The sequence below is a fragment of the Mauremys reevesii genome, linkage group 6 (assembly GCF_016161935.1).
Source record: "Mauremys reevesii isolate NIE-2019 linkage group 6, ASM1616193v1, whole genome shotgun sequence".
Taxonomy (NCBI): Eukaryota; Metazoa; Chordata; order Testudines; family Geoemydidae; genus Mauremys; species Mauremys reevesii.
The window spans coordinates 129,308,895-129,334,830 of NC_052628.1; the positions used below are offsets into that span (position 1 = coordinate 129,308,895).

At 47.8% G+C, this 25,936-nt stretch overlaps 1 protein-coding gene across 3 annotated transcripts in view; it reads left to right on the forward strand.

Annotated features, from left to right (window-relative positions):
• Positions 1-25,936, forward strand: part of TMOD1 (tropomodulin 1) — an 84,955-nt gene that overhangs the window by 43,332 nt on the left and 15,687 nt on the right. For all 3 annotated transcript variants that reach the window (XM_039544482.1, XM_039544483.1, XM_039544481.1), the window contains exons 4-5: positions 1,486-1,605; positions 14,759-14,848. In XM_039544482.1, coding sequence (XP_039400416.1) covers positions 1,486-1,605; positions 14,759-14,848 — 210 coding nt within the window. The remainder of the gene's footprint in view (positions 1-1,485; positions 1,606-14,758; positions 14,849-25,936) is intronic.

Below are 25,936 nucleotides of genomic sequence, written 5' to 3' on the forward strand. Positions count from 1 at the left end.
CTCAGACACTTCCTCAGACTCCAGTTTCTCTCTCTCTACAACTCGGTATCCCCTGCACCACCAGACTCCAGAGTACACGGTGCCCTGTTAATCTGCAGGGTAAGACTTGCCCTCCTGGTGCCATTTCCCTTGATGGTGCACATCTTCTCCCCATCTTCTGTGGCTTCTCTCCCTCGCTCTGCAATACTTCTACCCATGCCCCTGATTTGCCGTAACTACCTCTGCCCTCCTCTCTCCCACAGTTATTTTGAGACGTGTGCCTGGGAGTGTGTGTGGTTGCTCTTTCCTGCTCAGACCCAGGTTAGGTCTAGAGGAGGCTTTGGGTTTGGATTAGACAGTCCAAGTCCCTGTGAATTGGTTTTCTGAAATTTTTGGTCTCAAGTGGTGGAAATCTCATGAAATCAGTGATTCTCACCAGACTTCTCCTGACTTGGAACTAAATCCAGATTGGATGTGGAAAACTCAAACTCAGTACCACAGGGGTTGGTTTGGGTTTGGGCTTTCTAGTCTGAACCATCAACAACCACCACTCCAGAAACCTGGGGAGGGAGCGTGGAGTTCCAGTGGAGACCTGTCTTTACTCCTACGTAAGCCACGGTGATATTTTCCAGTATGACCAGTGGTCACAGTGAGCCTGCAATCCCCTGACTGTGTGTGAATCCAAACTTGGCCTGGGGTTCACAGTGAAATGGGAGAACGGGGTTATTGGGTTACCCAAGCCCTTTTGAACTTGAGGCCTCTCCTTCCCTAGGTTGCACTTGAGCGGAAGTCTCTTGGAGAGATGCTGTGGTGCTATGTTTCCAAGGTCAGTGGAAGGGCAGGACCTGCCTCTGGAATTTGCTCCCCCGACTGCCCTTCAGATCACAGCTTGAGCCAGCTCCAGATCAGGCTGCTAGGCTTTTGGCTAAATGTTGTTGTCTGCTTTTCTATTGTGCATTTGCTGTGGTCTAGGTAGCTGGATGCCTTCAGCCAGGCATATTTCTATGAAGGGTGGGACATGTATGAGCTCCGAGCACTGTGTGTTTTTGATAAATGTTGTTCAGTTTGTAGGTACTGTTGTTATAGAGAGGCCAGTAAATATATAAAATCCCCGGGCCTAAGAAGTCAGGCAATTCCCTTCTGACCCAGGCAGTTGCAGGAGCCCATTTAGAATAAATCTGAGATGGATTTGCAGAGCTCAGGAGCGTGGGCTACATTCTGCTGGCCTGTGACTTCCTAATTCTGGTTAGGGTTTCTTTGCCCACTGCTCTAGGATCCATAACTCATCCTCTGGGTAAAGCTAGTCAGAGGGCAGAACACACTCCATGCAGAGGGTCAGCACCAGGACTAAGCACCATATACGTCCTTCTGCCAGCCTGCTGCCCTGCAGGGAATTTCACCTAGAATTCTTTGGAAGTGAATCTGTGCACCAAGTAAATCTGACTCAGTGATCGCTAAACAGGAGCCAGCAGCCGGAGTGCCATTGACATCACTTTGTATTTATAGGAAAAGTCTGGGTCCCCAAGGAGAAGCCAATTGATCCTGTTTTGGAAAGAGTAACACTGGAGCCAGAGCTGGAGGAAGCCCTGGCTAATGCGTCTGATGCAGAACTCTGCGACATCGCTGGTAAGATCCAGTTCCAGTTGGGAGAGTCTTACAGACTTGTCTACTATTATTCCTCCTTATTTGTAGTGTGAAACAGGTTACTGCCTTCCTCGCAAATGCTGCTTTCTGCTTTTTATTTTAATGTTGTTGTTTAAGATTTGGTTACAAAGTCTACCCTGCACAGGTAAAGGGTTTGGTAGGATTTACTTAGTGACTACAAAGGAATTATAGAATAAAGTCTGCCCATCTGTCTTTTCCCAACCAGAGGCCAGATTGATCTGGAGTGGGGAGGGTGTTAAAGTATCTACTCAAAAAAAGAGGAAATATTTTCTGCTTTTTCTTCTCTTTCTCTTTCTGAGTCTCTGCATTTATTCCCAGTACACGCAGCTTCTGCACATGAATGCACACCCCATGCGAGTGTGTCCTTTAAACAAAGCACATAGAACCTAGTCTAACTTTGTCCATTATGGGTTTGGTTTGTTTGGGCAACCCATCTCAGCGCTGGTGGATGAAAGCTGTAGCAGGGAGGGGGCCATTTCTAAAGGGACCTTTTCTCAGTATTGGAAAGGTTTTGTTTCGTTGCAGTTCTTTCTGATAGTTGAATTTTGCTGTGTTAGCTTCAGAAGAGGGTGAATCTGAATGTAGGCATGCTGCCCTGTATCTAGCACACTAGGATTCACTAGGGAATGTCAAGAAGGTCCAAAGGTGACTTTATTACAGTGTGTGTACCAGATACTAAAGGGCTATTTAATTTAGCAAAGAAAGGCATGACAACTACCCATGGCTGAAAGTTAAAGCAAGACAAATTCAAATTAGAAATAAGGCACACATTTGTAATAGTAGGATGATCTCCTTTCATATGCATCGCAAGTCAATCTCTACTTGTTTGGCCATCTAATGGCTGCATCATCAAGGGTAGTCAGGAGTTACAGCCCACCCTCCAGACTTCTGACTGAGTTCTCCTCCACCACATTGACCGTCTTCATTGCTGCCCCACAGTCACACTGTGAAGATGGGGCTAACCCAAGTTTCTGCATGGTGGCAGCCACTTTGGCTGTTCTAGTCACCAGCCAGTTAAGCCTAGTCCAGGATCTGCGTCCCAGGTTGCAAACCCGTGGATGAAAGTCAGGGCTTCTGAAATTTGTTGGCATGCCTGTGTCTCTAGCCCAAAGTTGCTGCCACACTACAAGGACGTAGCGATCAGACCTGGTATGCTGTTGTTCATCCGAGATTGGCACTGGGCCAGCAGTGCTGTGGTGGTGCATGAGCTACTCACAAAAGGATCTTCTGAAGTCAGTCATGGCAAGTCAGCAGCAACTGCAGGTGTGGGTGTTTTCTTCTGGAGGTGGGTGGATCTTTTGGGAAGTGCGCATTGCTCATTTGCGCCTATTGGAACCATTGTCAGCCTTGTGTGCAGCAGGCTGCACATTGTTCTAAGTACCACTGCCAGGACCGAGGTTCATAGAAGATTTGCCTCTGCTCCCCAGGAGGTTCTTGCTAGCTTCTGTATCACAGCAGTGCTGGAGGTGACCATTTTCTTTACGTGCTCTAGGGGGTGCTTTGTTAGAATGTGGCCCAGTTTAGCTCCTAAGTAAATGACAACTGGCTGGAAAGGGAGAGGATGATCCTCTACCCAGATTGTAAGGGGTTGATTGGTCAGGGGATCCTTCAGCTGGAAGGTTGTGGCCACTGTCTTAGACGCACTTACCTTTGTCAGTGGAGACTTACATTATGTGTCCAGAGCATTCATGTTCTGGCTGAGTGACCCTTTGCTGTCATGTACATCGTCACCCACGTCAGCAAGACAGATGTCATCTGCACATATGTACTTATCGGCCTTTCTTGTGGGTAGGTCGTAAGTAGGTATGTTGAAGAGGAGAGCAGCTAGAACGGATCCTTGTGGGAGTCTGTTACAGAGCTGTCTAAGCCAGCTGACTTTGTCTCCAGCTCATAGGTGCCGACTTCCTCTCTACCCGGGGAGCGCTCGATGCCCCCTCCACAGCTTTTCCGTAGCGGGCAGGAGGCGCTGGGAGGGAGAGGGAGGAGTTGATCGGTGGGGCTGCCAGCAGGCAGGAGGCACTGGGGGAAGGGGGGAGCTTGGCTGCCAGTGGGTGCTAAGCACCCGCTAATTTCTTTCCGTGGGTGCTCGAGCCCTGGAGCACCCACAAAGTCGGCACCCATGCTCCAGCTGGCAAGATGAAGCTCTGATTTGTTATCATTTCCATGATAAACCACATCATGGGCTTACAGGGAACAGTCTGCAACAACCTAGTGGTCAGCCCCACATGCTAGACGGAATCATCTGCAGCTGACAGATCCTCCAGAACAGCACCAGCTTTCTTGCTCTTCTCAAAGGCATCTTCAGTGTCTTCCGTTAAGTGAGTGACTTGGTTTTGGGCATAGCATCCTTGTCTGAAGCCAGCCTGAACAAAGGGACAAGCACTGAGGATGGTGCCCAGGGGAGTGATGGGTTCTCCATCTCTTGGTTGTGAGATCATGGCTGGATGCCTTTCTGGAAGATCTGCTTCCCCCTTCTCCCCATGTACCATACCTTGGCTGGTGTTGGTGCAGCGCACTAGCCAATGCTGCTGTGCTTCCAGCTGAAGAGCACAGAGGTGCTAGAGGCGGCAGGATTTCTTTGGGAATTTCTCAGCAGTAGAGCCTTTGGTTTTGCTCAGAGGGCACAAAGGGAGCAGAGACCAGCCACGAGTCCCCAGTACCCACCCAACAGCTCTTCTGCACCCTGCTTGCGGGTGGAGGGTGAGTGTTGAGCTGCAGCTGACCCCATCTGGCCGGTGGTTCCTTGGGGACCATTACCAGGTGGCATAGTGTAAATCAGCCCCCAGGCTCCTCCGAATTGTGCCAGGGATGGCCCAGATCTGGCTAGAGAAACGGGAAACAAGCATCAAGCTCCCAGACAGGCTGCTGTAGTGCAATGCTAAACTGTATTATGCATTCAGCCACTAGGTGGCACTGTGTGTAACGGATCTTATTTAAGCTCAGTCACACCTGTCTCAGTCCTCAAAGGCACAACACCTTCAAAGGACGAGCCTGAGGGCTTAAATTCATAACTCTGCTGGACACTAAAATCACAGTCTTCATAAAGGTGCTGGATTTATGGCTTATTACCACAGTCGGTAACCGATTAGCCCCCCCCCCCTTTGTCCTGTGACTGCAGGGATGTTAACGGGCCACTCTACCGTGAATGGTCCCTTAGAATTTCTGTTCCACCTGGTATTTAGCTGCGATGCTCTGTGTATGTTTCCCAGGCCTGAAGAAGAGCTCCGTGTAACTCGAAAGCTTGGCTCTTTCCCCCACAGAAGTTGGTCCAATAAAAGCTGTTACCTCCCCCCCGCCTCGTCTCTCTAGTATGCTGGGATCAGCTTGGCTACAACAATCCTGCAAGCAACAATGGAAGTTATTTAAAACAACCCCCCTGACTATACAGCCTGGGGAATGCCACAGCACATTAGGGTCACGTCTGCTTGAGGCGCTATTAGATCTTTGTGGTGGATGACAGTAAATTCAGTCTCTATTTTAATTTCTCCATGACCATCATATTTGAGATAATTAATATCAATATTTGTGGGACACCTTTTTTCTTAACCATAGAAATGAAGAATTAAAAAAACTAACTGACATTTTTAGTAGTTTTAGTGAGCATCCTTCAGTCTCGAGAGACCATGGGTATGTGCCCCTGAGAGATAAAGAAATTACTCAATTGGTTTTATGGCAGCCATAGCCATGGCTGAAGAGACCCACTCAAGAGAGACAATCTCTCTCTGCCGCATCTGTCACATTTAAAGGTGGTGTTTCCACCCTTTGGACTCTGCCTTCTGCAAGCTCTTTTCTCCTCTGCTAAGCTGGACGGCTTCCTCTCATAACTCTGGAGATGTATGTTAAGCTCTTGTTTCCAAAGGCTGCAGTCCTGAGTGTGATCTTCCCAGTTGTCCACATCCATGTCCATTTCTTTGAGGTCTCACTTGCACACATCCTTGAAATGCAATGTTGGGCGTCCTTTGGGTCTTTTTCCAGACGTCAATTCACTATAGAGGGTGTCCTTTGGGATGCACCCATCACTCACTCAGCACACATACACAAGCCAGCGGAGGCGTCTCTGTTGGAGGAGTGTTTGCATGCTGGGTATTGCTGGCTCGTTTGAGCACCTCAGTGTTGGTAACTCTGTCCCTCCAGTGCTAGAGCTGCAAGACTTATAGTCAGATGCGCAGTGGAAATTTCCAGGGTAAGGTGTGTATATATAAGCAAGCAAAAAGCCAAGCATGAATAATGAGGTTAGATCAATGAGAGGAGGATGAGCCCTGTTCCAGCAGCTGAAAAACCAAAGGAAGGAGAGGAGGAGAAACTTGTCTGTAGGCTGACAGAGTTTCTGTAGTCTCCTAAGATTGTGGTAGATGGAGCAGATGAACTTTGCAGAGCAGATTTCTTCCAGTTTCTCTGGTCCTGAAGTTTTTGCTGTTTATGGCCACCCTAAATGTCTCTAAAATGTGCTATTGTGTGTGAAGTGTTCTCCTTGTTCTCTTTGTATATTTTATTTATTAGTGTATGATTTGTGTCCATTTATCCTTATCCTTTCATGTACCAGTTTGGCGATGTACATGGCATTGGCAGCATTGCCATGGCATTGGCATGATGATATATATTATTACATTGTGCAGGTGTGAGTGTGATGGTGTGGTGACCTGGTAGCTGTTCTGGTGAGGTTGGTGTGATGGTGTAGTGGAGTGTGTGGCAGAGTTGGCGAGAGGTTTTGTTGCATGGATTGGTTCCTGAGCTGTAGAAACTATGGTGCGGTGTGTGTTGTTGGTGGTGAGAATATGCAGGTTGTTGGCAGGTTGTAGGTGGGCCTGCCTGCCCCTGCCACCTGAGGAAAGTGTGTGAGAATCTGATGGGATGGTCCTGTGACCCTGATGATGCGCTGATGGGCTTGAGCTCAGGGGTGAGTGTTTGAGCTGGGGACTGTATGTGATTCTTTGGAGGGTTGGTTTGTCTTGCAGTTAGGGCTTCTCTGGGTATGGCTCTGACTGTTCTCTCTGGCTCTGTTGATCTGTTTTCTTATTTCCTCGTGGAGAATCTGTAGGAGATTTTTTGGTGTGTTGGTCTCTGTCTCTGGGGTTAGAGCAGATCAGGTTGTACCTCAGTGCTGCTTGGCTAGGTTATGGATCTTGTAGTGTGCCGGGATGGGGGATGGAAGCTGGGTAGTAGCAGCAAGCCGGAGGTGTTCATGGGTCGTATAGGGTGGTGTGGGGTGCACTTATTGGGACCAGGTAGACATAGGTGAATAGTGTCTAGGTAGTTAGGTCCAGGCAGTGAGAGGTTGATGGAGGGTGGGTGCTGAGTGAAAGATGGTCTCATCATGAGTTTCCATTCCAGTCCATGGGTCAAGATGTCATATGATAGAGATCATCAATGTAGCGTGAGCAGAGGGATGGATGGTGGATGAGGAGCTGACCAAGCGGGCCATCGTAAAATATTGGCATATGGTGTGGCCACAAGCCATAAAGAGTATAAGCGGTGCCACTGATCTATATATAGTCATTAAATTTATAATTGTTGTAGTGTGAGCAGGAAAAGAAGGAGATGCAGTCACAGTGCTGTGGCATCATCAGTTCATTGTATTCCACAAGGATTGTATTCCATCAGTGTGTGGGATGTTTGTGTATGGCACCAATGCATTACCCTGTCCATGGGTGAGTGGTTTGTAGTTTTCTGGAAGGTCACCATCTCCAGGAAGTCAGTGGTGTCACGGAGATAGCTGGGAATGCTGGTAACATAGGGTCTGAGTAGAGAGTCCACATATCCAGACAGTCCTTCAGTGAGAGAGAGTTCCAGAGATGATGGGGCGCCCAGATTTCCCGGGTTTGTGGATCTTGGGTAGGTAATAGAATAAGGGTGGTCGGGCTCTAAGGATGTTATGTTGATTTGTTTGTTGTTGTAGGTGGGTGCAGTAGGTATGTAGTGTGTCAGTGTCGTTGTGTGAAGTGGAGTGTAGTAGTATGCAGGATTTGTTGGTATTGTTTGGTGTAAAATTGGAGTTGGTGATAGGCCTAGTTCTTGGTATTGACACCAGTTCCTTGATGAGACCCTTTTTTATTCATCAGACTGATTATAATGTCAGGATGATTTCTGAGGCTGTGGATGGCATGCGTTTGCGTTCTGCAGGTTCTGGTTGTTGTTGAACAAGCGATGTTGTTTTTCTAAATCTATGCGTCGGCTGTAATGTCTGTTGCTTCTGCAATTTGGTCTCACAGTCTTCTCAGGAGGAGTGAGGATCTTTCTGTGCTGTTGGTTTGAGGGTAACTGGGGTTCAGTGGTATCAGTCGTGTTTCAGTGTTCCTGGAAGTATTCTTTTGATGGGAGAAGTAGGTGTGAGCCGTCTCAGGAGAACACTTGAGAACTCACAACCTTCCCCTGGCCACACACACCAGATTTTAAGGTGGCCATCCTACAGCAAAAAAAAAAACCAGAAGAGAAAGAGAGAGAGAAACTGCTGCTCACAGTTCATCTGCAAATTTATCACCATCATTGGAGGACATCAAGACTTGTGAATGCAAGACAATTACAGAACCAGTTTCTCCTCCCTGGTTTTTTCACCCCTTGCTGCTGGAACAGGGCCCCATCCTCCCTGATTGATCTAACCTCGTTATCTCTAGCTTGCTTCTTGCTTGCTTATATATACACACCTGCCCCTGAAATTTTCCTGCTTACATATCCGACAGAGGTATTCACCACCCACAGCTCATGTCCCTCCAGGTGATTCCAAAGATTCGACGAACGCACGTGAAAGCTGTTGAGCCTCTTCCTTGAGGAGAGTATAAGGTCCCTGTCTTGCTCCCATACAAAAGTGTGCTGATAACACGTGCACAGATCTTTGTGTGTTCTGTCAGTTTGTTGTTTTGCCAGACTCTCTTGTTGAGTCTAGACATTGTTGTGGTGGCTTTTCCAATCCAGATGTTGAGTTCTGTTTCACATGAAAGGTTGACTGCGATAGTGGACCCCAGGTATGTGAACTTGTTCACCACTTCAAGTTCATAGATGTCGATCTTGACGGAGTGTGCTTCCTGAACAACTTGGAACGTTAGGTTCATCTTTTTTAGGCTTATAGTAAGGCCAAAGTCTTGGCAGGCTTTGGGAAAACAGTCCATGAGGTTTTGGAGATGGGCTTCTGTGTGGGGTGCCACTGCTGTGTCGTCAGCAAAGAGAAGGTGTTGGATGAGGGCCTCCTGAATTTTGGTTTTAGATCTGAGCCTTGCAAGATTGAACAGCTTCCCATCAGATCTTGTGTGCAAGTAGATTCCCTCTGTTGAGGAACCAAAAGCTTGTTTCAGTATCAGGGAGAAGATCCCAAACAGACTTGGGGCAAGTACACAACCTTTCTTAACTCTGCTATGATTCTGGAAAGCCTCAGACACTGAGCTGTACATGTATTGGACTGTGCTGTACATGTTTTAATGGAAGGATTGAATCACACTTAAGAGCTTGGGGGGACATCCAATCTTTTCTGGAAGCACGAATAGTCCACTTCTACTGACAAGGTCAAAAGCCTTTGTGAGATTGGTGAAGGCTACGTAGAAGGGCTTCTTTTGTTCTCTGCATTTCTCTTGTAGTTGTCTCAGCAAGAAGATCATGTCAATAGTAGACCTTTCAGCTCTGAAGCCGCACTGTGATTTAACATAGATTCTGTCTACAAGGATCTGAATTCTGTTCAGGACAACTTGGGCAAAGGCTTTCCCCATAATACTAAGAAGGGAAATGTCACGGTAGTTGTTACAGTCGCTCCTGTCACCCTTGTTTTTATAGAGAGTGGTGATGTTGGTATCTCTCATTTCTTGTGGTACTTTGCCTTCTTTCCAGCACAGGCAGAGCAACTCATGAAGGTGTTGCAGTAGGATAGGTTTTCCGCACTTTATGACCTCTGACAGTATGCAGTCTTTTCCAGAGCCATCTATGGTAAAGCTAAGCTCCTCAACTGTTGGTTCATTGTTGGGTTGGTTCATAACAGGTAGACTTTCGATGGCATTGATGGCTGTGTCCAGAACAATATTTTCACAAGAGTAAAGCTTAGAGTAGTGTTCTACCCAGCGATCCATCTGCTTGGTGCAGTCGTTGATTGTTTCCCCTGTTGTTGATTTCAGTAAGGCTGTCTTCTTTGAAGTTGGACCCAAGGCTTTCTTGATCCCATCATACATGTTTCTGATGTTGCTTGCATCAGCTGCTACTTGGATGCTTTTTCATAAGTGCAGCCAATCATCATTGGCACAGCATCAACAGTTTGTTGTACCTTGGTTCTTGCTGCTCTCAATACATACAGTTTATTATTTGGGCCTCTCTTGTAGTTGGTTTGGGCTGCGCATTTGGCCTCTATGACTGGAATATGCATCAAACCAGTTGTCAGTCTTGCTTTCCTTCTTCCCAGAGACTGACAGAGCTGCATCGTAGATTGTGTTCTTCAGTTGCTCCCACTTCAGATGGATGCTTTTGGCACAATCACTGGAGTCAAGGACTTGTTGTAGTATGTTCTTGTAGTGGTGTGACTTTTCTTGGTCTGCTAAGGCAGTGGTTTTCAAACTTTTTTTCTGGCATCCCAGCTGAAGAAAATTGTTGATGCCCACAACCCAGCAGAGCTGGGAGTGAGGGGTTTGGGGTGTGGGAGGGGCTTAGGGCTGGGGCAGGGGATTGGGGTTCGGGAGAGGGTCAGGACTCTGGGCTGGGGGTGCAGGCACTGGGGTGGGGCTGGGGATGAAGAGGTTGGGGTTCAGGAAAGGGCTCCGAGTTTGGGGGGGCTCAGGGCTGGGGCAGGGGATTGGGACACAGGCTTGGGGTGCAGGCTTACCGCCAGTGGCTCCCGGTCAGTGGTGCACCCGGGGTGCAGAGGCAGGCTTCCCACCTGCCCTGGCACTGCGGACCGTGCTGTGCTTGAAGCGACCAGCAGCAGGTCCGGCTCCTAGGCAGAGGCATGCAAGCGGCTCCACGTGGCTCTCGCCCCCCCCAGCTCCCGTTGGCCGGTTCCTGGCCAATGAGATCACGGAGCTAGTGCTCAGGGTGGGGGCAGCGCACGGAGCTCCATGCCCCACCCCTCCACCTAGCAGCCGGACCTGCTGCTGGCCGCTTCCAGGGTTCAGCGAGGTGTCGGAACAGGTAGGGACTAGTCTGTGTTAGCTGGGCAGCACCGACGACAAGACTTTTAACATCCCAGTTGGCGGTGCTGACCAGAGCTGCTGTGACCCAGTGCCTTCCACTCCATGACCCAGTTCTGTCGTGACCCATGGTTTGAAAACCACTGTGCTAAAGTACTGATGTTAATACGAGGACGTGCTTTTACTGTAGATCTGTTTATTTTCTTTGGTTTAAGTCTGACCTTACTGCATTCCAGAGAGTGGCCTGTGTCTCAGTGAGCACTTTGATAACTGCAGGTAATGAGGATGCTGTTAAGGTTGGTACGCCTTGTGTTGATAAAATCCAGTTGGTGCCAATGGCCAGATCTGGGATGTTTCCAAGACACTTTGTGTTGCGGCTTTGTCTGGAAGAATGAGATTGTTACACAGAGGTCGTAATAGGAGCAAACTTTTAGCAGTCCCTGACCATGTCCATTCTTTTATCAGGTCCATGTTGACCAAGACCATGCTTCATGATCAGCTCCCACTCTTGCACTGAAGTCCCCTAGCAGGAAAACATATTTGTGCTTCAGAAGCCTGCTGATGGTGGTGTTCAACTGGTTGTACAACTAGTCCTTGATGTCAGAAGACAAGAAGGGTGTTGGGGAAAACACACTCACAAGGTTGACTGGGCCCTCAGATGAGAACAACGGTAGTGCCAAAATTCTCTCTGATCCCGTTGTAGGTGACTCAGTCATCCCCAGAAGTGAGTTCTTGATGGCAAATCTCACTCTGTGCTCTTGCATTTCTTCAGTGCTTTTCCCCTGTCAGAAAAATGTGTAGTTTTTCCCTGAGTGATCCACTTGATGCTAGCCGTGTTTCTTGGAGGATTACGATATCCACATTGAGTCGTTTCAGCTTGTCATTGATCATGGCAGTGTTATGTACATTGTTCATTTGCTGAAGGTCCTCAGATAATACATTTGTCATGGTGCGAACGTTTCAGCACCCTATCTTTAAGGATGTTTTCTTTCTTTTACTTGATTTGCCGGGTACATTGGTCACAGTCCACTTCTCAAGTTATGAAACTCTAAACTCCAAGCACCCATTGAAGCAGGCAGACTGTGGTGGGACAACACCCTATCGTCTGGGGGCTGCCCAGTTTTATGGTGGGTGGTGGCTGTCCAGTGAGATACGATGATCCCTCCTACCGTCAGAGACAGCCCTTGGCGCTCAACTCTACGCCGATGGAATAGGAGCTTAGAACCGGTGACTGCTGCCTCCCATGTTGTGTTGGGGCTTGAGGTGAAGATGGAGAACTTCTCCAGGGCGCAAGCCTGGGCAGATGATATGGAGGCCCTGAATTGCTCATGCACCAGGACCCCCATCTCAGCATCACTGGTAAAACCCAGAGGAGAGGAAGAACCAGTACGTCGGTACCCGATCTGCTGCAGGAGTTGTCAGAAAGATACTGAGATGTTAGGACCTGGCTGCCTTTGGGGCTCCACTCCAGATTTTCTGTCTGAGTTTACTCTCATAGCCTTACATTCTCCCGAATTCACCCACAAGGCAGTGAGGCTTTTCTGTCAGGGGTTGCTACCTTAGCCTTATGCCCTCCCGGGCTACCCACAAGGCAGTGGGTTTGATGAGCCGCAGGTAGTACTGTCTGCTCTCATTGCGGTAACAGGCATAGCCTGACCTGACATCAAACTGACATTAATTCAAAATTAACAACAAAATCTTCCTAGAAGTAAATTAACCCTTTCCATTCCCTCCCCTCTACTACTGCTTCTGCACCCCATGCCCTGGAAGAACTTCTCTGCAGGCCTGTGTGTGCTTGTCTTCCTGCTGCCCAACACAGGAGCAGACAAGCAGAAGACAAGGAAGTGGGTACTCGTGTGGGAATTGTGATGCTCTTTTTCATGTGTCCCTGTACAATATGAGCCAGACATTGAGAGCAGGGGCCTCCCTGTCTGCAGGTACCAATTGGGGCATAAATAATCACAGGTGTAATCCCACATCTATAGCTATTTGCACCTGCAGCACAGGTCTCTTGGATGACTGAGAGTCTGATTTGTGAGTTGAAGTGGGAATTTACATGTCTGAGGGAACTAGATAGTGGGTGCCAGTAATTGCAGGTGTGCAATTATTTGTCCCAGCAGTTTTTCACCTGGTAGGTCCCTAGCAAGAACCACCCTTCTCATGACAGTCCCAGCACTCTGCAGCCAAAATTCCACATGGGCAGGGAAGTTCTGGCAATTTCTGCTTCTGGTGCCAGACAGATCCTGGAAGAACAGTTTGTAGAAAAACTAAGAGAAAACAGCTGTTGGGACCTTGAAGAAGGTCTGTTCTGTGTGAAGCTTAGAGGAATTTTTGTTCTTAGTTTATTTGATATGATTTTCCCATCCCTAATAAACATATGTTTACACATCTGTTTATACACACATGCACACGTGTAACATTCTACATCGAACCACATGAGAATGGAAAATTCGTTGCTACAGGGCTTTTTCCAAAATGAATTTTCTGAAAGCAGCAGGATTTCTTTTTTAACATGTTATGTTTTGTCTGTGGGCTTTGTGCTGCCTACTCTGGTAGGTGCCGGACTGCTGAGGTTATGGAACAGACACGGATTGAGGCTGTCTCTACACTTAAGCTGCTACAATGGCACAGTTGCAACGTCAGTGCAGCCACTTGCTGCGGCAACGGGCGGGGATCTGCCGACACTGTAGGTGATCCATCTCCCCGAGAGGCAGTAGCTAGATCAACGGAAGAATTCTTCCATCAGCTTAGCACTGTCTTACCCCGGGGTTAGGTCAGCTTAACTGCCTCGCTCAGGGGTATGGATTTTCACACCCCAGAGCAACAGAGCTTGGTCAGCTTAACTTAGTATTTAGTGTAGACCGGGCCTGTGTGTGTGTGTGTGTGTGTGTGTGTGTGTGTGTGTGTGTGTGTGTGTGTGTGTGTGTGTGTGTGTGTGTGTTGGGTTAGAAAATTAGAGACTGAAATGCATTAGTTATCTGAAACTTGGGTTCTGTGTTCTTGCAGCATTTTAATTCTGTTTATACTACTCATGTTTCTGTATTTGCAAAGCTCAAGTCAAAGCTGCCTTTAGTTTGTGTTGGATATAAACAGAATGCCTGTTGCCAAAGCACTTATGCGTGGGATCCATACACTGTTTCGGAGTTTTCTGGGTGAGAACGTCTCATTCTGCTGCTGAGTGTTGATGCTATTGTCTTATACAAGTGTGGAGAGCCCCTCCCGCCAGGCGAGTGGTGGGTGGAAGGCACATGGTACACTGCAGGATCGGGCGTGAGATTAGTAACTACTAATGGCTGTTTCTATGTTTTGTGATATTTATTCTTCCTCTCTCTTTTTTTTATGTTTGGCTCCAACCCAGACACTCCATTCAGCTTGATTATTGGGAAACTGTTCCCACGTCTGTGCCTCCTCCATTTAATATCTTTTGGCGTTAACGCACAGCCCTGACCCTTGCTGCCCGCAATGCACATACCTTTCCCTGCACAAATCATGCTACCCTTTAGTAGAGAGAAAATGGCCATAGCCTCAGTGTGCTGTTGGTACCTGATGTCACTCAGCACAGTGGGACTCAAACTGCGGGCTCATGGGTGCCATCTTTCTAGCTTGTCTACATTCGCACAAAAGCAAATTTCTTACTGTGGAGGCCCACATTTTAGGCAGGGCCGGTGGCTTCAGGGTTTTTGCTGCCCCAGGCGGCGACAAAAAAAAAAAATCCGCAATCGTGATCAGCGGCAGCTCCACCGCGCCGCTTTCTTCTTCGGCGGCAATTCGGCGGCAGGTCCTTCCCTCCGAGAGGGACCGGGGGACCCACCGCCAAATTGCCGCTGAAGAGCCCAACGTGCCTCCCCTTCCCCTTGGCCGCCCCAAGCACCTGCTTGCTGAGCTGGTGCCTGGAGCCGGCCCTGATTTTAGGTCACTTCCGGGATGCCGTGTGCTCCTGAGGCTTTGCCAGAATCCATCTTTTCTCAGCATAAGGGGCTGCAATAACTCGATTTTGTTTTCCTTTCTTTTGAATGTAGCTATCCTTGGCATGCATACGTTGATGAGTAACCAGCAGTACTACGAGGCACTCGGGAGCACCACTATCGTTAACAAGGAAGGCCTCAACAGTAAGTGTGATTTCCAGCTGTTCTGGAGTATTTGGTTGAAAGAATCAAAGCTGCTAGTGGGCTATTGACTGTGATTATTTTTTTAATAATATTTTCTAACCTGATTTTTCTCATTGTGTCCAATTCCCCTAAGAAGTATGAACCAACACAGGACCCACTTATATTGCCGGAATTGTAAAAGTGTGAGATCTGGTGCATCTGGGACGGGTGAAGGGGAAAGCATGTGGCTTTCATTGCTCAATAGCTCCCCCTGATGCTCTCCGAATAGAATGGGACTGACAGTGACTGTTCAGGAGATGGTACATTCACTCTAGAGCTAGACCGAGAATCAACATTTTTCTCACAAGGAATTTCAAACAAGTCCTTGGTTTGGAAGTTTCAGTTTTCCCATTGGAAGTTTTAAAACAAAAGGTTTGTTTTGACCTGGAATTTAAATTTAAATTTAATTTAATTTTGTTTAAACCAAAAAAACAAAGTGACATTTTAAAAAAATGAAAATGTTTGTTTAGATATTTTCCTGTGGCAAAATGAAATTGTGTTTTTTGGCCGAGAACTTTCTGCATGAAAAATGTGGAACAACTTTAGTTCTGTGCTTGGAGTGTGAGCCTGTGAGGGCCAGTTCCTGGCATGGGGGCGGAACGGTGGCCCCAGATCTCACTTCAAACAGACAGGCAGCAGAAAATAGCAGAATGCAGGCAGAGCAAATCCTGAAATGGCTGAAGCATTTAGGTTGTGACCTGTTTGACTCTTAGTGCATATTGCTTCCTCCTCTCCCCACCCTTATTCCATTGTATCCATTGTGATAGACCCAGGCCAGTTGGGAACAGCAGAGTAGCAGAAGGCAGATATACTGGCCACTGGATAAGCAGTTTTCTGTTCCCTGAGTGACCAGAGCAGGGGCTGCTCCAGGCTAATGAGAACACCTGACTCCAATGAACCTGCTAAGACTCAGGTGAGGCTGTTAAGCACCTGACTCTAATTAAGGCCCCTCTGATGCTATAAAAGGGCTCACTCCAGTCAGGCCAGAGGGAGCCAGAGGAGAGGAAGTGCATGTGAGGAGCTGGGAGCAAGAGGTTGTGCAAGAAGCTGAGAGTGAGTAGGCACTGCTGGAGGACTGAGGAGTACAAGCGTTATCAGACATCAGGAGGAAGGTCCGGTGGTGAGGATAAAGAAGGTGTTGGGAGGAGGCCATGGGGAAGTAGCCCAGGGAGTTGTAGCTGTCATGCAGCTGTTACAGGAGGCACTATAGACAGCTGCAATCCACAGGGCCTTGGGCTGGAACCCGGAGTAGAGGGCGGGCCTGGGTTCCCCCCAAACCTCCCAACTCCTGATCAGACAAAGGAGGAATTGACCTGGACTGTGGCTTCTACCAGAGGGGAAGGTCTCTGGGCTGTTTCCCGACCCACAGGGTGAATCTGTGAGGTGAGCAAATCCACCAATAAGCGCAGGACCCACCAAGGTAGAGGAGGAACTTTGTCACACCATGTACTCTAGTCTACTACAGGAAACCAGTGGGTCAGAACCTCTGCTGGTGTAAATCAGTGTGCTGCCACTGAAATTTAATGAAGAGATGCTGTCATAACTATGAAGGGAAGGGTAATAGCCCTCCTGTGTACAATACTATAAAATCCCTCCTGGCCAGAGACACCAAAATCCTTTTAGCTGTAAAGGGTTAAGAAGCTCAGGTAACCTGGCTGACACCTGACCCAAAGGACCAATAAGGGGACAAGAGACTTTCAAATCTTGGTGGAGGGAAGTCTTTGTTTGTGCTCTTTGTTTTGGGGGTTGTTCTCTCTTGGATCTAAGAGGGGCCAGACGTACATCCAGGCTCTCCAAATCTTTCTGAACCAGTCTCTCATATTTCAAACTTGTAAGTAACAGCCAGGCCAGGCGGGTTAGTTTTATCTTTGTTTCCTCAACTTGTAAATGTTCCTTTTGCTAGAGGGTTTACCTCTGTTTGCTGCAACTTTGAACCTAAGGCTAGAGGGGGGGTTCCTCTGGGCTCTATGAATCTGATTACCCTGTAAAGTTATTTTCCATCTTGATTTTACAGAGATGATTTTTACCTTTCTTTCTTTAATTAAAAGCCTTCTTTTTAAGAACCTGATTGGTTTTTCTTTGTTTTAAGATCCAAGGGGGTTGGATCTGGACTCACCAGGAATTGGTGGGGGGGAAAGGAGGGGCAATGGTTAATTTCTCCTTGTTTTAAGATCCAGGGGTTTGGATCGGTGTTCACCAGGAACTTGGTGGAGAAGTCTCTCAAGGCTACCCAGGGAAGGGAGATAGTCTAGGGGGAAGGTAGACAGAGTTTCCCAAATAACTCTTAAAGGATTTGGGTGGTGGCAGTAAAATCAGATCTAAGCTGGTAATTAAGCTTAGAGGTTCTCATGCAGGTCCCTACATCTGTACCCTAAAGTTCAGAGTGGGGAAGGAACCTTGACATGGTGAGCAGCGGGAAGGGATTTTGAAGGAACCAAAAGCCAGTAAGATTTAGCTGTTTAGCTGCTTGGAAAGCAGAGCTGAAGTAGATGCATATCTTATCTCTCCTCTAAAGGCAGAGGTGTTAAGTTTTTTAAAAAGGGTCTTTGTTAAGAGAAGGTTTCGAACTGTGAGCAAGCAGTTAGCAAAAGGAATTTACAAGCTGAATTGTTTTTTTTTCTTTCTACCTCTCGGGTATAGCTAGTTTAAAAAAAAAAACCAAAAACTGAATGCTGTGAAAGTCTCTGTTAACTAGGCAGCCCTGAGCTGAGTGCATCCCCGTTTCAGTGAACTGCAGAGGGGGTGTGACCCAACACAAGAAAGAAGGAAAATGATGACCAGTGAAACAGCTACCAAACTAGACCTGGCCAGAATGGAAGCAGAAGAAAATAAAAAGAAACAGGAGAGACTGCTTGAATTAAAAAAACTCGAGAACGAAGCTGCTGAAAGAGCTATGGAGGAGAGGGAAAGAGAGAGGGAGGAGAGGGAAAAAGAATGGAAGCATGAACTGGAGTTAGCAAGGGATAGGCAGGATATATCAGCCAACCCTAGCAACCCCTCTCCAGGTACCGCTTCCCATCCCAGAAAATTCCCCACCTACAAGGCAGGTGATGACACCGAGGCCTTCTTAGAAAATTTCAAAAGGGCCTGCCTTGGTTACAGCATCTTTACAGACCAGTACATGATAGAGCTGAGGCCACAGCTCAGTGGACCCGTAGCAGAGGTGGCGGTTGAAATGCCTAAAGAACACATGAACAGTTGTAAACTTTTTAAAAACAAGGCCAGAATCAGAATGGGGCTAACACCCGAGCATTCCCATCAGCGGTTCAGAGCCCTAAGGTGGAAAACAGACATGTCATTTTCCTGACACGCCTACCACATTGTGAAAAATTGGGATGCCTGGATATCAGGAGCAAGTGTTAAATCTCTGGAAGATCTGTCCTTCCTAATGCAAATGGAACAGTTCTTAGAGGGTGTTCCTGAGAAAATAGAAAGGTACATCCTAGATGGGATGCCCAAAACTGTAACTGAGGTGGGGGAGATTGGAGCCAAATGAGTGGAAGTGGCAGAAAAGAAAAAAAATAGTAGCAGTTGGAGCGAATATCAGATGGTGCAACCCAAAACCAAACCCTATCACCGGGGGCAACCCAAGGCCCCACCTACAACCCAAGGAAAGGCCCAGACACCTTATCATCCCACCACACCACTCTCCAGCAACCCACCTCGTCCCAGTGACCAGTCAGCTGGGCAATGTTTTAAATGTAATGAGCTGGGGCGTGTGAAGGCCAACTGCCCCAAGAACCCCAACCGACTGCAGTTCATTACGCTGGAGTCACACCCAAGGTCCTCGGGCCCAGATGCCTCCCAGGTACCCTCAGAGCGAAGGGAAACTCTTGGTGGGAAGCAGGTTATCACATGGAGGGACACTGGAGCACAGGTGTCAGCTATTCACCAATCCTTAGTGGACCCCAAATTCATCAACCCAGAGGCCCAAGTGACGATTCACCCATTCATGTCAAAATCTTTAAACTTGCCTACAGCTGAGTTGCCTGTCCAGTACAAGGGCTGGTCAGGAACATGGACTTTTGCAGTTTATGATAATTATCCCATCTCCACGCTGCTGGGGAAAGATTTGGCCAACCATGTGAAGCTAACCAAGAGGATGGGAATGGTCACCCGCAGCCAGGCTAAGCAAGCTTTCACACCCATCCCTGCTCCTGAGCCATACACCAGGGCCCCATCCATGTTACCAGAGACCCAGACAGAGGTGGTAGAACCAGATCCCCTGCCAACGACTGCAACAGCCATAGTGGATCCAACCCCAGAGACCCAGCCAAAGCCAGTCCCAGAACCAGAACTGGCAAAGCAACCAGCACCAGAACCATTGCCAGCACTGAGTACAGCGCTTGCAAACCCATCTACAACTTCAACACCGGAGGGCACCATCGAGCCTGCACTGGCAGCAGCAGCAGATAACCCTACACAAGAGGCTCAGCCAGAGCCTGAAATACCACTTAGTGCACCAGCGGAGAGCGGTTCACCATCACCTGCATCGCTTCCAGAAGGACGAAGGCCAAGTCCACAGTCCAAGGAGGAGCTGATGTCTCCAGCATCAAGGGAACAGTTCCAGGCTGAGCAGGAAGCAGATGACAGCCTTCAGAAAGCTTGGGCGGCGGCATGGAGCATCCCACCGCCTCTCAGCTCTTCTAATCGATCCCAACTTTTATACAAGGAAACTCTTTCTGGTGGACACCAGGAAGACTGGCATCCTCAGAGACAGTTGGTAGTTCCAACTAAGGTACCGGGTAAAGCTCTTAAGCTTAGCCCATGATCATCCCAGTGGCCATTCTGGGGTAAACAGAACCAAAGACCGATTGGGAAAGTCCTTCCACTGGGAGGGGATGGGCAAGGACGTTTCTAATTATGTCCGGTCTTGTGAGGTGTGCCAAAGAGTGGGAAAACCCCAAGACCAGGTCAAAGCCCCTCTCCAGCCACTCCCCATAATTGAGGTCCTATTTCAGCGAGTAGCTGTGGATATTCTGGGTCCTTTCCCAAAGAAGACACCCAGAGGAAAGCAGTACATACTGACTTTCATGGATTTTGCTACCCGATGGCTGGAAGCAGTTGCTCTAAGCAACACCAGGGCTAAAAGTGTGTGCCAGGTATTGACAGACATTTTTGCCAGGGTAGGTTGGCCCTCTGACATCCTTACAGATTCAGGGACTAATTTTCTGGCAGGGACCATGAAAAACCTGTGGGAAGCTCATGGGGTGAATCAAACCAATGGCCTGGTGGAGAGGTTTAATGGAACTTTGGAGGCCATGATACGGAAATTCATAAATGAGCACTCCCATAATTGGGACCTAGTGTTGCAGCAGTTGCTTTTTGCCTACAGGGCTGTACCACATCCCAGTTTAGGGTTTTCACTATTTGAACTTGTGTATGGCCACGAGGTTAAGGGGCCATTACAGTTGGTAAAGCAGCAATGGGAGGGTTCTACGCCTTCTCCAGGAACTAACATTCTGGACTTTGTAAGCAACCTACAAAACACCCTCTGAGACTCTTTAGCCCTTGCTAGAGAAAACCTAAAAGATGCTCAGGAAGAGCAAAAAGCCTGGTATGATAGACATACCAGAGAGCGTTCCTTCACAGTAGGAGACCAAGTCACGGTATTGAAGGTGCTCCAGGCCCATAAGATGGAAGCATCATGGGAAGGGCCATTCACGGTCCAAGAGCACCTGGAAGCTGTTAACTATCTCATAGCATCCCCCACCTCAACCCTAAAGCCTAAAGTGTACCACGTTAATTCTCTAAAGCCCTTTTATTCCAGAGGATTAAAGGTTTGGCAGTATACAGCCCAGGGAGGAGATGATGTTGAGTGACCTGAAGGTGTCTACTACGAAGGAAAAAGTGACGGTGGCTTGGAAGAGGTGAACCTCTCCACAACCCTGGGACGTATGCAGTGACAACAGATCAAGGAGCTGTGCACTAGCTTCACGCCAATGTTCTCAGCCATCCCAGGATGGACTGAACGGGCATACCACTCCATTGACACAGGTAATGCTCACCCAATTAGAACCCCACCCTACCGGGTGTCTCCTCAAGCCCAAGCTGCTATAGAATGGGAGATCCAGGACATTCTACAGATGGGTATAATCCGCCCCTCTAACAGTGCATGGGCCTCTCCAGTGGTTCTAGTTCCCAAACCAGATGGGGAAATATGCTTTTGTGTGGACTACCGTAAGCTAAATGCTGTAACTCGTCCCAACAACTATCCAATGCCATGCACAGATGAACTATTGGAGAAATTGGGATGCGCCCAGTTCATCTCTACATTAGCCTTAACCAAGGGGTACTGGCAAGTACCGCTAGATGAACCCGCCAAGGAATTTAATGTGCTCCCTTTTGGACTGCAAAATGCACCCGCCACCTTCCAGAAACTTGTAGATGGTCTCCAAGCGGGATTGGGAGAATCTGCAGTTGCCTACCTTGATGATGTGGCCATTTTTTCTGATTCATGGGCAGAACACCTGGAGCACCTGGAAACAGTCTTCGAGTGCATCAGGCAGGCAGGACTAACTGTTAAGGCTAAAAAGTGTCAAATAGGCCTAAACAGAGTGACTTACCTTGGACACCAGGTGGGTCAAGGAACTATCAACCCCCTACAGGCCAAGGTGGAGGCTATCCAAAAGTGGCCTGTCCCAAAGTCAAAGAAACAGGTCCAATCATTCTTAGGCTTGGCCGGATATTACAGGCGATTTGTACCACACTACAGCCAAATCGCTGCCCCACTGACAGACCTGACCATAAAGACACAGCCAAATGCAGTTCAGCGGACTGATGAGTGTCAGAAGGCCTTTAACCAGCTTAAGGCGACACTCATGTCTGACCCTGTGCTAAGGGTCCCAGACTTTGACAAACCGTCCCTAGTAACTACAGATGCGTCCGAGCGTGGTGTGAGAGCAGTTTTAATGCAGGAAGGACCGGATCAAGAATTCCATCCTGTCATGTTTCTCAGCAAGAAACTGTCTGAGAGGGAAAGCCACTGGTCAATCAGTGAAAGGGAATGCTACGCCATTGTGTACATGCTGGAAAAGCTACACTCATACGTTTGGGGACGGCGTTTCCAACTACAAACCGACCATGCTGCGCTAAAGTGGCTTTCAGGGGCGGCTCCGGGCACCAGCACGCCAAGCGCGTGCCTGGGGCGGCAAGCCACAGGGGGCGCTCTGCCGGCCGCGAGGGCAGTAGGCAGGTTGCCTTTGGCAGCACGCCTGCGGAGGGTCCGCTGGTCCCGCGGCTTTGGCGGACCTCCCGCAGGTGTGCCACCGAATCCGCGGGACTGGGGGCCGCCCGCAGGCGTGCTGCCAAAGGCAGCCTGCCTACCGTGATTGGGGCGGCAAAATACCTAGAGCCGCCCCTGGTGGCTTCACACTGCCAAGTGAAATAACAAAAAACTTCTTCAGTGGAGTTTAGCTCTCCAGGATTTTGATTTTGAAATACAACACATTTCAGGAGCTTCTAACAAAGAGGCTGATGCACTCTCCCGTGAAAGTTTCCCTGAATCAACTGGTTAAAAATTGTTCTTGGAATGTGGGACATTTTGTTAGTTTTTATATAATCAGTACTATGTCTAAAGGTGCATGTGTTTTATTAACTCTGTTTTCTCCTAGAGCTACAGGAAGAAATCACAGCCAGTGTGGAACTGGCGGTCCAACACTATCTGTGATTTGTGGGGGTGTGTCATAACTATAAAGAGAAGGGAACAGCCCCCCTGTGTACAATACTATAAAATCCCTCCTGGCCAGAGACACCAAAATCCTTTTACCTGTAAAGGGTTAAGAAGCTCAGGTAACCTGGCTGATACCTGAGCCAAAGGACCAATAAGGGGACAAGAGACTTTCAAATCTTGGAGGGAGGAAGGCTTTTCTTTGTGCTCTTTGTGTTGGGGGTTGTTCGTTCTTGGGACTTGATGGGACCAGACATCAATCCAGGCTCTCCAAATCTTTCTGAACAAGTCTCTCATATTTCAAACTTGTAAGTACCAGCCAGGCAAGGCGGATTAGTTTTATCTTTGTTTCCTCAACTTGTAAATGTTCCTTTTTGCTAAGAGCATTTACCTGTGTTTGCTGTAACTTTAAACCTAAGGCTAGAGGGGTCCTCTGGGCTCTTTGAATCTGATCACCCTGTAAAGTTATTTTCCATCCTGATTTTACAGAGATGATTTTTTACCTTTCTTTCTTTAATTAAAAGCCTTCTTTTTAAGAACCCGATTGGTTTTTCTTTGTTTTAAGATCCAAGGGGGTTGGATCTGGACTCACCAGGAATTGGTGGGGGGAAAGGAGGGGGAATGGTTAATTGCTCCTTGTTTTAAGATCCAGGGGTTTGGATCGGTGTTCACCAGGGAATTGGTGGAGAAGTCTCTCAAGGCTACCCAGGGAAGGGAGATATTCTAGGGGGAAGGTAGACAGAGTTTCCCAAATAACTCTTAAAGGATTTGGGTGGTGGCAGCAAAACCAGATCTAAGCTGGTAATTAAGCTTAGAGGTTCTCATGCAGGTCCCCACATCTGTACCCTAGAGTTCGGAGTGGGAAGGAACCTTGACAGATGCTGATTTGTAGCAGTTGAGGATCTGGCTCCATATATGAATTATAGAAATGTCATTGGCTGAGGAACAAACTGGTGACATGTTACTATGTATTAGAATATGGCTTTGTCCATAGCGACATTCTGATTGGCCTTTGTGATGATGTCTGACCTGTCACATGCCAGCTACCAGCAATGTTCTTCTTGTAGCTGGGACCTCATTGTTGAAAAGAAATAAAAGGAAGATCCTCCCTCAGCCCCAGTTGTTAACATTTTTTAAAGGAAAAATACACAGGAAGATTTTTACTCTTTTTACCGTATTTCCCTTCCACCTGCATTTAACACAATGGCTACAGGGAATTTCCTCTGAAAATTATTACTCCTTCTCAGAGAAGTTGTCACTGTGGGTGCCCCACAGGAGGTGTGTTCCTGTCTGTGCACTTTTAACAGGGCAGCCCTTATGACAGATCCACCCTTCACAGTTTTTTTTAGTGGAACAAGGTGACTCCATCCACATTCTCCTTTCCTGCCCAAGGACTCATCAGACTTCCACATAAACCAGGACATTTAGTTTCCAGACTAGCACAGACTTCACACTTCAAGGGAAGAAGCTGGTTTTCAGGCACCAGATGTGAGACGAGCCCTTGCATTCTACCTCAAGAGAATTAAGCCCTTCAGAGCCTCTCCTAAGCTTTTTGTCTTTTTCAAAGAGGATGAAGGGAGCCCCTATTTCCACCCAAATATTATCTAAATGGGTCTTATGGTGCATTTTAGCATGTTACAAAGTTTCTCAGCTGTGCAGCCCTGGCTAGGGTGACTGCCCATTCCACGAGAGCACAACCCATCACTATTGTCCATTGTGGACACTTGTAAAACTGCCACCTGGTTGTCTGTGGACTCTAGTATCGTTCATGCTTGCAGGGCAGATGCAGCCTTAGGTGTGGTGGTTCTTCAGTTAGTACTAGATTCATTGCCACAAGATCCATTCCCTTCAGGACCTGCAGCCTGGCAGGCTTTGGTCTAGAGCTCCTTTCTGCTCCCTGAGCCTGGCCATCACTGCGCTGTCCACGGTGCTGGTCTCCCAGCTCTGGAGATAGACCTTCTCCTGTCAAAGGTCTGGGAGAGACCACCTGCTCCCTTCCTGGGCAGCCTTTATATAGGGCCAAGCTGAGCCCTGGTTGGCTGGCCCCCTAAAAGCCCTTTTTTTATTGGCTGTCGGTCTGCTCAGGCCCGCTGGCCTGCCGCAGCCCCCTCTGTCAGGGAGTGGGGCAGCCGCCCCACTACATGTGGTAACAGCTAATTTAGATCCCATCATTTTATATGTATAGTTGGGATTATGTTTTCCAATGTGCATTACTTTGCGTTTATCAACATTGAATTTCGTCTGCTGTTTTTGCCCAGTCACCCAGTTTTGTCCCTTTGTAACTCTTCACGGTCTGCTTGCGACTTAACTGTCTTGAATAGTTTTGTATCATCTGCAAATTTTGCCACCTCACTCTTTACCCCTTTTTCCAGATCATTCATGAATATGTTGAATAGGACTGGTCCCAGTACAGACCCCTGGAGACACCCCTATTTACCTCTCTCCATTCTGAAAACTGACCATTTATTCCTACCCTTTGTTTCCTATCTTTTAACCAATTACTGATCCATGAAAAGGCCTTCCCTCTTATCCCATGACAGCTTACTTTGCTTAAGAGCCTTTGGTGAGGGACATTGTCAGAGGCTTTCTGAAAATCTAAGTACACTATATCCACTGGATCACCCTTGTTCACAAGCTTCTTGACCCCCTCAAAGAATTCTAATAGATTGGTGAGGCATGATTTCCATTTAGAAAAACCATGTTGACTCTTCCCCAACAAATTATGTTCATCTCTGTGTCTGACAATTTTGTTCTTTACTATAGTTTCAACCAGTTTTCCTGGTACTGAAGTTAGGATTGCCGGCCTGTAATTGCCAGGATCCCCTCTGGAGCCTTTTTAAAAAATTGGCATCACATTAGCTATCCTCTAGTCATCTGGTACAGACGCTGATTTAAATGATAGGTTACATACCATAATTAGTAGTTCTGCATTTTCATATTTGAGTTCCTTCAGAAATCTTGGGTGAATACCACCTAGTCCTGGTGACTTCTTATTGTTTTATATATCAATTTGTTCTAAATTGCCCTCTTTCTTAGGCCTTTTCAGAGTTTCATAAAAAAAAGTTATGTCAACAACCGAAACACACTATAATAACATTGCTGTTGCATGTTCACACTATGCTCCTTCTGTCAGCGTCCATACCTGGTGCTCTAGCGTGGACAGTGAGAGTAGTGCACTGTGGGTAACTATCACCACCTTATGCCGCTAGGACTTGTGGGTTGGTGGAATGGATTACAGTGCATCATGCGTGTGGGCTCAACGTCCCATGATGCATTGTTTTCTGTTCCAGCATTCCATGGGCTTCTGGCTTTGGTTCACAGATTTTTTCAACGGCCTTTGTTCACTGCCAGCCTGCCATCTCTGTGTGAAAGGACGGAGC